The sequence below is a fragment of the Ovis aries genome, chromosome 5 (genome assembly GCF_016772045.2).
Source record: "Ovis aries strain OAR_USU_Benz2616 breed Rambouillet chromosome 5, ARS-UI_Ramb_v3.0, whole genome shotgun sequence".
Taxonomy (NCBI): Eukaryota; Metazoa; Chordata; class Mammalia; order Artiodactyla; family Bovidae; genus Ovis; species Ovis aries.
Window position 1 is genome coordinate 72,717,553 of NC_056058.1, and position 12,772 is coordinate 72,730,324.

The 12,772-nt window shown below is 36.5% G+C and overlaps 1 protein-coding gene across 2 annotated transcripts in view; it reads left to right on the forward strand.

The window, feature by feature from the left end:
• LOC443128 (hyaluronan mediated motility receptor) overlaps window positions 1-12,772 on the forward strand; it is a 31,409-nt gene that overhangs the window by 3,238 nt on the left and 15,399 nt on the right. Inside the window, exons 3-9 of one of the 2 annotated variants that reach the window (XM_012178900.5) lie at window positions 441-523; window positions 2,906-2,953; window positions 8,237-8,425; window positions 9,467-9,553; window positions 9,638-9,738; window positions 11,983-12,057; window positions 12,188-12,366. In XM_012178900.5, coding sequence (XP_012034290.2) covers window positions 441-523; window positions 2,906-2,953; window positions 8,237-8,425; window positions 9,467-9,553; window positions 9,638-9,738; window positions 11,983-12,057; window positions 12,188-12,366 — 762 coding nt within the window. The remainder of the gene's footprint in view (window positions 1-440; window positions 524-2,905; window positions 2,954-8,236; window positions 8,426-9,466; window positions 9,554-9,637; window positions 9,739-11,982; window positions 12,058-12,187; window positions 12,367-12,772) is intronic. The other variant, XM_004009047.6, reaches the window with a different exon arrangement.

Genomic DNA, 12,772 nt, shown 5'->3' on the forward strand with positions numbered 1-12,772 from the left:
TTTTGAAGTTACGGATAACATTATTTAAATTTAAAGATGCTATAACATTTCTAAAAATGTGACACTACAACTATATTTAAATTTTATTAATTGATAGATTTACAAAAGGGTCGACTTCTGAATAACACTTTCATCACTACACTGTCATATAACCAGAAAAATTAAGCAAGACACTCACATAGACATGCAGTTTTCCTTTTGATAATTACGTTAATCTTCTCAGAGAATATTAGAGGGAATATTAGGAAAATCAAGAAAATGTTAAAATGTGTAAAGAAATGTGTCATTTGTGCAACTAATTACTTGAAAATGTACAATCAAGAAAAGAATAATTTTATATTGCTTCACTAATAGTTTCTATAAGGAATTTGGGAATTGGTATTTTGTCTGTGCTTCAAACATGTAAGCACCAAACATCATCTGTACAATTCATTTTATAGCAGAATCACAACAAAATCTTAACGTTGACAAAGATACTACCTTGCCTGTTTCAGCAAGAAAAGTCAAGACTTCAGGATTAAAGGTGAGATGCCCTTATATTCTAGCTGGTTCATTTCTAGCTGGCTCATCAACTGTATCATGAAAACATTTCTGAAAGGTATTATATTTGACTAGAATGAGTTCAGTTTATAAATTAAGGTAATCAATAAATCCGTAAATGAGTAAAACATTATCATTGGAACTCTAGAAAGTTTTACTTATCAGCCTATGTCATTAATAAATATATTGTGTTTAAATGTACCCTTAGTTCAGAATTACAAAGTGGTCTCCACTTCTCAGTCATTTCTATAGATGGATAAGCTTTATAATACCTAGTGAGCCCTTAAAAATTATGTAATGCTTTGATTTTTTGAGTTGTCATCATTTGACTTTACAAAGTAAGGGGAGGGTAAACATTGATGAAGGAAAAGAAAAAACCATTCTAATGTCTACAAGGGATTTGCCACTCAGAAACTGCCACGGAGTGGGAGATTAAATCCTTAATATCTTTCTGTTAGGACTTGTGCCGGGGTGTACTGTTACTGTTTCCGTTAGTTCATAAAGCAAGCTGTACTTTCTTAAGGAGTTGTACAACTTGGTATTTTAATGTGAAAAAGATTCAGAGTTGGGAAAGACTTCCCAAGCTCTTTGGTTAGAAAACCAAAGCTATAAGTTAAGCTTATTCTTGTTCATTCATTTGGCAATTACCTAAATCTCTTATTCTATAAAAAAAAACAAAAAAAGCAAAACTGTGGTTGTCCAGTATGAAAGTGGTAAACCACATGTAGCTACTCAGCACTTGGAAATGAAAAATTAGATTTTTAGCATTATTTAATTTTAATTAATGTGTCATTAAAAACTGATACTCAATTCAAATGTTGTACTTCTTACGTGTTTTTGGAATAACTTGGATATGTGGATCTACTTTTTCATCTCTATGTTTTGTGAAGTCTAAATATAGTTATTAGAAATATCAACAGAATCAAGTATCAGTTTCTAACTACACAATTAATTAAAATTAAATAATAATAAAATTAGCCACCACTAAAGACCCTGAGTGCCACAACTAAGATTTGGCACAGCCAAATAAAGTAAATATTTTTTAAATAAATACATATAGTTAGATATTTCTTTTGAAAATTTAGCAGTTGAATTGAGATGTACCATAAGTATAAACTGGGCTTTCCTATTAGCTTCGTGGTAAAGACACAGGTTCAATTCCTGGATCAGTAAGATCCCCTGGAGAAGGAAATGCAACCCACTACAGTATTCTTTCCTGGGAAATCCCACGGACAGAGGAGCCTGGCAGACTACAGTTCATGGAATCGCAAAAGACTACTTAAGGACACTGTTAGCCCCTAAACAACAATATAAGTATAAAATATACAGCAAATTTTGAAGACTTAGTACCAAAAATATCTTAGTACCATAAAATATCTTGCTAATAATTTTATATTAATGGCATGGTGAAATATACTTTTGATATTTTGGGTAAAGTGAAATATGTTATTAAAACTTTTACTTTTATATATGGCTATCAGAAAATTTGAAAATATGTGCATGGCTTGCATTATATCTTTATGGGCCGCACTGATATAAGCATCCTTTTCTTGGAAATTGATGTAAATTTCTTGACTTGAATTTCTTGGAAAAACAGTTCTGAAATTTTAAATTAATTATAGAATTCACAAACCAAAACTAAATTACATACAAGTTTGTGTAAAACTCCTACATAATAGGCCTTCAGGCCTATTTCGTTTTCTTGACCTTCCTAGAAAATGCCATCAGGTGGAAAATTAAACATGTGACAGGCCATCCGCCATGTTAGAAATATATAAAATACATTTTGTTCAAGATGTTTATGACTTTTCTTCCATCTGTAGATGGAAAAGATAGATATTCTGGTTTTGGCCATTATCTTACAAAGACTGATGAATATAAAAATATATGTAAAAAACACATCTTACTGAGAATAAAGGCAATGAGTAGATTAGAATCAGTTTGTACTATTTCAGTTTTTCTTCATGTCTTTGCATTTGTACTATTTTTTGTTTTGGGGATCTAGGTTTAAGTTGATATCTCTTTTTTGAGACATTTTTTTTTTCCTGAGACAGTATAATTAAATATTCAGAATGTATTATTTAACATTAGAAAAGAAGACCTGTTATTTTCACTGAACTTGTTAGCAAAAGTCTAATTTATTGGGCTAAAAACATTCAAACCTGAAATATTTCATTTATTTGAAGAAACTTTTCTTTCATTGGCTAGATAATTCACCTACAAAATACTTACTAGACTTAATGAAATGTTTAAAATAGAAATTAATCTTTTGGAACCCTTAATCTTTCCTGATAACTAAAAATCAAAATTGGCTATATTTGTGGTACTTAAAGCTGATTGTCACTGTTCTTTGATTTTTAAATAGAAGGAATCTCAGAAGAATGATAAAGATTTGAAGATGTTGGAAAAAGAGGTGAGCAATACATTTAAGTTACTGAAAAACATAGAGTCAAGAGACAAGGATTCTGTTGCTGTTTGAGGAGTCAGATAATGAAACATACGTACCATCCAGACTGGTACCTACAGGGTAACCAATCGTTGGCTTGGATACCGTATTGTAGACCTTGATTGTCAATGTAGCATACTAACGGAGGGATATAATATCATCTATGTCATGAAAAACTGATAAGTAAAACTCAGTATTTTAGTTTGTATGTGGATCAAATATTTACCTTTCCTCACAGCATACACTATTCCTACATGCTAATCTCTGTGTTAAGACAGTAACTACCTAGAGAATTGCTTGGTAAGCATGAAATCCTAGCAGGTTAGTTGAATTGCAATGGAGTTGTGCTAACTTAATGCATCTCTGCACTAAAGTATATCCTTTCTCAAGGATAAAATGACCAACTGTGTGTGTACTGTCCAATACGGTAGCCATTCACCACACGTGACTATTTAAATAAGAATGCAGTTCCCCTAGTCGCACTTCACCTGCTCAGTAGGCACTTGTGGAGAGTGGCTACCACACTGAACGGTGCATTTCTGCCGTAGAAGAAATCTTTTTTGAGCAAAACTAACCTAAAAAACCTGCTTACTTTTTTTTTTTTAATGTGTACGTATATGTGTGTATGTATATGGATGAGTATAATTGCTTTACAATGTTGTGTTAGCTTCTTCCATACAACAGAGTGAATCAGTTACATATATACATGTCCCCTCCCTCTTGAGGTTCCCTCCAATCCTACCTCTCTAGGTGATCACAGAGCACTGAGCTGAACTCTCTGCTATACAGCAGCTTCACATTAGCTATTTATAAAAAACCTGTTTACTTTTGTAAGCAGGGCAAGGCAGGTCACTGCCAGCTTTGCTTTTCTGGCAGTCTTTTTTCTACGTTTCCACTACTGACCAACTCTTCTGGTAGACGTATTAAACTTTCCATTGATTACAATTTAATGTTGGCTTTCAGTTCAGTTCACTTCAGTTGCTCAGTCGTGTCCAACTCTTTGCAACCCCATGAATCGCAGCACGCCAGGCCTCCCTGTCCATCACCATCTCCCGGAGTTCACTCAGGCTCACATCCAAAGAGTCAGTGATGCCATCCACCCATCTCATCCTCTGTCGTCCCCTTTTCCTCCTGCCCCCAATCCCTCCCAGCATCAGAGTCTTTTCCAAGGAGTCAACTCTTCGCATGAGGTGGCCAAAGTACTGGAGTTTCAGCTTTAGCATCATTCCTTCCAAAGAATACCCAGGGCTGATCTCCTTCAGAATGGACTCATTGGATCTCCTTGTAGTCCAAGGAGCTCTCAAGAGTCTTCTCCAACACCACAGTTCAAAAGCATCAATTCTTTGGCTCTGAGCTTTCTTCACAGTCCAACTCTCTCATCCATACATGACCACAGGAAAAACCATAGCCTTGACTAGATGGACCTTTGTTGGCAAAATAATGTCTCTGCTTTTCAATATGCTATCTAGGTTGGTCATCACTTTCCTTCCAAGGAGTAAGCGTCTTTTAATTTCATGGCTGCAGTCACCATCTGCAGTGATTTTGGAGCCCCCCAAAATAAAAGCCTGACACTGTTTCTACTGTTTCCCCATCTATTTGCCATATGAAGTGATGGGACCAGATGCCATGATCTTCGTTTTATGAATGTTGAGCTTGAAGCCAACTTTTCCACTCTCGTCTTTCACTTTCATTAAGAGGCTTTTTAGTTCCTTTTCACTTTCTGCAATAAGGGTGGTGTCATCTGCATATCTGAGGTTATTGATATTTTTCCTGGCAGTCTTGATTCCAGCTTGTGCTTCTTCCAGCCCAGCGTTTCTCATAATGTACTCTGCATATAAGTTAAAGAAGCAGGGTGACAATATACAACCTTGGCATGCTCCTTTTCCTATTTGGAACCAGTCTGTTGTTCCATGTCCAGTTCTAACTGTAGATTCCTGACCTGCATATAGGTTTCTCAAGAGGCAGGTCAGGTGGTCTGTATTCCCATCTCTTTCAGAATTTTCCACAGTTTATTGTGATCCACACAGTCAAAGGCTTTGGCATAGTCAATAAAGCAGAAATAGATGTTTTTCTGGAACTCTCTTGCTTTTTCCGTAATCCAGCAGATGTTGGCAATTTGATCTCTGGTTCCTCTGCCTTTTCTAGAACCAGCTTGAACATCTGGAAGTTCATGGTTCACGTATTGCTGAAGGCTGGCTTGCAGAATTTTGAGCATTACTTTTCATTCCAATCCCAAAGAAATGTTGGCTTAGGCCAGGAACATGTCAAGATAACTTTGAAAATCTCTGCCCTTGTTTCTCTGATCCTTTTTTGTATCTATTTTAATAACGTTAGCCATCATTTTATTGAGGACGCATGCCTGTGATATAGGAGTAAATACTTAGAGATTTAATAACTAAGTGTCTCTGGAGATAGCTGATGAGGGAGTGGCAGTTCCAGAGTTAGAACTAGTCATTTGTATCAGTTACTTAATCTTTTAGAATAAAAATTTTTTAGAAATACTGCTCTATATTATTTAACCCCCCCAAGTATTTGTCGTTTGTTTGGCTAATTTGAATTAAATATCAATATTTAATTTAAAAGTAAAATTTCATGGAAAAGAAACTCAGATTTCTGACTACTGTTGCAGAATAAAAAGATCTGACAGGACAATGTCTGCAATCCCCTCCAGGGCAACAATCTACTAGGCTTGTGCAGGGTTGCCTTCTTTTTTTAAAAAATTATATTTTTTAATTGAGGTGTAATTGACTTAATGTTGTACAGATCTCTGCAGTACAGCAAAGTGACTCAGTTTTACACATATAAACGTTCTTTTTTTTTTTTTTTTCACTTTTTAAAACAATATTCTTTTCCATTGTGGTTTATCCCAGGAGATCATACAGTTCCCTGTGCCATACAATAGGACATTGTTGCTTATCCATTCTAAAAGTAATAGATTGCATCTACCTGGGTTGCCTTCTTTAGACGTTGCATTTGCTGTCAGTCCTCACCTGGCTCTTTTTATATTGTCTACTTGGTCATGTAGGCATTTGAGTTCACAAACCCTTCTTTATACTTCTTTAACTGAAAAAGTGTGATGTAGATAGTCTTAAATGTTCTTTTTTCTGCTTTATAGTACTATGCTGTGAACATTGATCGTAAACCAATAATGTAAGAATAAAGGATCTTACAGTTGGGAATCTTAAATCTCATTCAGTTCCTAGCATCTAGTTCACAGCCATATATGTAAGTGGTGCTTGATATATTTTTAGTTAATTATTATTGGCTTAGAATACTGAGATAAGTTTGAATACAAAGCCAGTAAGAATAGAGATTGCTTTTTATGTGACTTAATATAGCTGTCCCCACTTTAGTACTCTTCCCTGGAAAATCCCATGGGTGGAGGAGCCTGGTATGCTGCAGTCCATGGGGTCGCTAAGAGTCGGACATGACTGAGCGACTTCACTTTCACTTTTCACTTCCATGCATTGGAGAAGGGAATGGCAACCCACTCCAGTGTTCTTGCCTGGAAAATCCCAGACACGGGGGAGCCTGGTGGGCTGCCATCTATGGGGTTGCATAGAGTCGAACACGATTGAAGTGACTTAGCAGCAGCAGCAGCAATATAGCTGTGCTTTCTTGATACTTTTATACCAAGCAAAAAGTCTAGTTTGAAGTGAAGTGAAAGTGTCTGACTCTTTGCCACCCCATGGACTTTTCAGCCCATGGAATTTTCTAGGCCAGAATACTGGAGTGGATAGCTTTTCCCTTCTCCAGGGGATCTTCCCAACCCAGGGATCAAACCCAGGTCTCCTGCATTGTGGGCAGATTCTTTACCAGCTGAGCCACAAGGGAAACCCAGGAATACTGGAGTGGGTAGAGTATCCCTTCTCCATCGGATCTTCCTGACCCAGGAATCCAGCTGGGGTCTCCTGCAGGTGCAGGCGGATTTTTTCCCAGCTGAGCTATCCGGGAAGCCATAAAGCCTACTGTGGTAAATGTCTTATGTGCACTAGAAAAGAATGTAAATGCACTTGTTGGTTATAGTGGTCTATATACATCACTTAGTTCAAGTCATTTAATAGTTTGTTTCAGATCTATTATTTGTGCTGATATTTTTGTGTGTTTGTTAGTTCTGAGAAATTTTTAGACTTCCAGCTCTGTGGATTAATCTCTTTTCAATTCTGTCAGTTTTGACTTTGTATATTTGTTACAATAGTACTTGGTTGTACATGAAAAATTTAAGATTATGTCTTCTCTTGAAACAACCTTTGACTATAAAATTTCTTTGTTACTAGTAATAATGTTTGCCTTAAGTGTGCTTTGTAGACTATTAACATAGCCATGCCAGCTTTCATTTATCTAATGTTTACATGGTAAACCTTTTCTGTTACCTTTATTGTCAGTCTATCAGTCCTTATATTTAAGTGCATATTTTATAAACATCTGAGATCATTTCCTTCAGCCTGAAGAATTTTCTTTAATATTTCTTGTTGTGCAGTTTTACTCTTGACAAATATTCTTGGCTCTTTTTTGTTTTTTTCTTCTGAAAAATGTCTGTATATCACCTTCATATTTAGAGGCTATTTTCATTGGGAATAGAATTTTATATTGGCAGATTTTCCCATACATTTTAAACATTTCATTATCTTCTGGCTTCCACATTTCCTATTGACAAATATTTGTTTTTTGTTTTGGTTTTTACCCATTAGTTGCATCAGGTATTATGGCTTGCTAATGCCTACCACACCCTACCCAGGAGCCCTGTTCTATTTTCCCAGAAATAAAGGTATTTAGCATTTTAAGCTGTAATTTGAATTCCTATAATTAGAACTAGAGAAAAGAAGAACTTTTATAGGTAGCAATGCCTTAAAAGTAAATAAACAGTATAATTATACCTAGAAGTTTATGGCAGTTTGAATTCTCAGTTCTTAAAATGCTTAACAGATTTTCAAGATGTGTCATAAAGTAAATACGATTGCTCAAACAGCTAAAACTGTTGAAGAACATCATATCACAATCAGAGGTTTTTCTAGAACTTTAATGTTTTGATTATCATTAGCACCTAGTACTGGAGGAGAACATGGAAACTCCCTCCAGTATTCCTGCTTGGAGAATCCCCATGGACAGAGGAGCCTGGCGGGCTACTGTCCATTTGGTCACAAGGAGTTGTACACAGCTGAGTGACTAAGCACAGCACCGGACAGCATCTCGTAACTGTATTGGCAGTAATACATGAGTTGTTCATTTCACCTCCTTGTTCCTGTCCAGATCCGCATTCTTGTGCAGGAGCGTGGAGCTCAGGACAGGCGGATCCAGGATCTGGAAGCTGAGTTGGAGAAGGTGGAAGCAAAGCTAAACGCTGCCGTCAGGGAAAAAACATCTCTCTCTGCAAGTAATGCTTCACTGGAAAAACAGCTTATTGAATTAACCAAGACTAATGAGCTCCTAAAATCTAAGGTATTTGAACCTCATAATCTTTACAATTGAATAAAAAACAATTATGTTTTTTTCCTCATAGAGCTGTTTGGGAATTTGAGGCCTAGTTTAGTCATTTAACTTCAATCAATGTACTTTAAATATTAAGCCACTCCCAATAGGAATTATGGTACATGGCACAGAAGAGAATATAAACAATCGTTTACTTTTTGTTTTAACATCTGACATTTTCTCACCCTCCTTCAAAGTCACTCCCAGTTAGTAAGACCACTAGTAACGTTTTAGAATTTACATCTAGAAGTATCTTTAAAGATCTTTCTCTGCAGTAAATAATAGCATGATAGCAGGCCTCTGTCTTAAATCTCTTTGGGAATGCAGTAGAAAATGAATAAATGTGTGGACTAAATAATGCTCAGGAGATAAATTGTGTTTATCAACATTAATAAACTAGTAGATCTTAAAGGACTTAATATGGTCATCCTGCTTTTTATAGAAGTGGGAGGAAGCTGTAAATCACCGTTCAGCTTAATAAGAATCTATTATTCAGGGCCTGTAACGTGCTGGGCTCTTTGCTTACAAAGGGAGTAAGGATGCGTAAGAATTAAGCACGGGCAAGACAGCAGATTCCTGAGCTTCACTTAGGGAGGTTATCATTTATTAGGCCTGTGATGGACCCTATAGTCTGCATATTTCAAAGTAGACAAGACAATGCAAATGCAGTTTGTTAAGCAAACACACTTGAATTAACCAATTTTTACAGACAAAACTCTGCAAAAATCTTGTTTTAGAGCCACACAGTAGACTTCCCAGCATATACAGATAAACAACCACTGAAGCTGATTTCAAAAGTAGACCAGAAAGTCACATGAAGGAAAAGGAGGGATAAGAATAGAAATAGTATAAAGCCAGTAATCCCAGTGTGGGTTAAGGATACTTTTCTCTACCAAAGTATGTTGTAATCAAATACTAGTCCCTATAATAGAATACTCAGTGCTTAAGTGATTTTTACACAACTTTAGTAAAAAAATATTTTTCAATTTTTTATGTGTTTGCTATACTCAGTTTTCTGAAGATAATAACCAGAAGAATTTGAGAATTCTAAGCCTTGAGTTGATGAAACTGAGAAACAAAAGGGAAACCAAGATGAGGGTGAGTAATACCTTAGGTAAGTTTTCTGGAACTGGGGATCTGAACAAGTTCTCATTTCCTAAAACAGATATTTCTGTTGTGTAGAGCATGATGGCTAAACAGGAAGGCATGGAGGTGAAGCTGCAGCTCACCCAGAAGAACCTCGTGGAGTCTCAGGAGAAAATAGTGCAACTTGAGGGGAAACTGTGAGTGACAAAAGAAAAAAGGTTATGTTGTGTAACCAGTTTTGTATTTGGCTTTCTTGGCTAGTTATTACTCCATACTCATCTCATTGCCTGCCTCCACTTGCCCTATTTCTCTTCCTAAGTAACAGCTGAACCCTAATCGTTCTCCAACATTTTATGCTGAAAAGAAATATGAATATATTATGTTTGTACGTCTTCTGTATCAGTGTTGAGGAAAGGCACGTAATCTTATGGAGGCTGTAACGAGACCAAAACTGAGAAGCACTGATACAGGAAGCTATGATTAGTTTACAGTCCTAGACTTCTTTTAATTACTAAACTGTACAGATCGTAAGTATTCATTTTAATGACTTGACAATTGTGTACTCCTGTGTAACCACCATCCAAACAAGGTAGAGAACACTGTCATTCCCTCACAAAGTCCCCTCATGCTCCGTTCTGCTCCCTGTTCCTCCCCGCAGTTACCCCCAACCCCTGCAACCCCTTTCTGACTTCCATCATCATAAGTTAATTTGACCTTTTGGGGGACATTTATCATCACATGCTGGAGAAGGCAATGGCACCCCACTCTCAGTACTCTTGCCTGGAAAATCCCATGGACGGAGGAGCCTGGTAGGCTGCAGTCCATGGGGTCGCTGAGAGTTGGACACAACTCAGTGACTTCACTTTGACTTTTCACTTTCATGCATTGGAGAAGGAAATGGCAACCCACTCCAGTGTTCTTGCCTGGAGAATCCCAGGGATGGGGGAGTCTGGTGGGCTGCCGTTTATGGGGTCGCACAGAGTCAGACACAACTGAAGCAACTTAGCAGCAGCAGCAGCAGCATCACATGCATGCATATATGTGTATATGTGGCTCTTTTTTTTGTTTTCCTGGATGTGCTGTACATCTTGCAGGCTCTTAGTTCCCTGACCAGGTCTCAAACCCATGCGTTTTGCGTTGAAAGTGCAGAGTCAAGATTCATCCATATTGTTGTGTGTATTATATGTTTCTTTCATTTCTTAGTAGTTTTCCACTATATGAATATACCTCCATTTGTTCATTACTCTCCTATTGATCAGTACTTGGGTTTCCAATTTTTGACTATTGTCAGTAAGACTACTATATTTACCTTTTTGTAGACATAGGTTTTTGTTTCTCTGAGTAAATATCTAGGAGTGGAATTTCAAGGTCATAGTGTTGTGTATGTATAATGTTTTCTATGTAGTTTGTTTCATTGTTTATTTATGTATTTGGCTGTGCCGTGTCTTAGTTACAGCATGCAGGATCTTTAGTTGTGACCTGTGGGATCTATCCTGGGCCAGGGATTGAACCTGGGCCTTCTTTATTGGGAGCATGGAGTCTTAGCCACTGGGTCACCAGGGAAGTCCCCATGTAATGCTTTTTTAAAAGCTCAACGTGTTTATACAGTTTTACACTCCTACTTTACAATACATGATGGTTCCATTCATTCCATATCCTAACCAATATTTGTCCTGGAGGCAGGCATGGCAACCTACTCCAGTATTCTTGCCTAGAGAATCCCATGGACAGAGCCTGGTGGACTGTAGTCCATAGGGTTGCAAAGAGTCAGACATGCCTGAATGGACTTAACAGTCATATACGCATTGATACTTGATATTGTCAGCCTGTCTGATTTCAGCCTTTCTAGAGGATGTAAAGTAGTATATCATCTATGTTTTCAGTTTGTTGCTGTTAATGTCAAACATCTCTTTTATGTGCTTATTGACCATTCATATATATCCTTTCATAAGATATCTACTAAAGTCCCTTGCCCCTTTCTCAATAAGTAACTGAATAAAAGGCAGCCTGGAAGAAAGGCTTTGAAGCACACAAAATTCTATTTTGTATGTGTGATGGGTGGGGATTTTAAGAAAGCTACAGGAAAGGTGATTTCTGATACACTCAGAGTGTTATAGATCTGTAACTGTATATAGACTCTCATCATCATAAGCCTTTTGTCAGAATATATTTGGAAAGCTTTCTCACTTAAAAAAAACAACAACAAACTTGAGCCTCCTACTTGCATAAATTGTCAACATGAGCGGTCACACAAATTAATGGTTAGGAGTTTAGAACCTAGAGTCAGCCTGCCTGAGAGAACAGTATCTGCCATAGAGTAAGCATCTCTGTAGAGTAAGCTTACTCTGCACAGAATAATGCTTACCCTGTACCAGAGATGCTTACTCTGGTACAGAGTAAGTATGATTATTGTGTATATTAATGTATGCTTTTTTTTTTAGTGTTTCAATAGAGAAGGAAAAGATTGATGAAAAATCTGAAACAGAAAAGCTCTTAGAATACATTGAAGAAATAAGGTAATATGAAGAGTAGTTTTTGGACTTTGTTTTATTGAAGTGTTGTGAATGCATCATTTTCATCTCTTTTCATTTAATGTTTCCTCTGCTTAAATAGATGTGCTCTTCAACATAATTTGTTTTAATGCAGTTGTGCATCAGATCAAGTGGAAAAATACAAGCTAGATATTGCCCAGTTAGAAGAAAATCTGAAAGAGAAGAATCATGAAGTTTTAAGCCTTAAGCAGTCTCTTGAGGAAAATATTGCTATATTGTCTAAAGAAATAGAAGACATGAAGTCTAAATGCCAGGTGCTTGAAGAAGAAAAAGGTATTCTACTGTTTATAGTACTGTTTTCTTTAGATAAATACTACCTATGATAGTTTTTAAAAGTACTGATATGTTATAGCAACTTTAAATAATTACATAAACAATAATAAAAATTCTGTTTGATGCATGGGGATTTTTATCTTTTATGCTATTTGTTATCTGTTTATTTGAATATATTGCTTGTCTTGATTGAAATATACACAGTTGACCTCCTCATTGGGTGGCCATTTAAAATTGGTAGACACATAGAGCTAGGTTTGAAGATTTTATTATATAATATATGTACTATTTTATATGTAGTAATGACAGGAACTTCAGAATTTTTTTTCCCTCTTTGGAAATACTTGACCTCTGTGTGTTTGTATGTGTGTTAGTCACTCAGTCATGTCTGACTCTTTGTGACCCC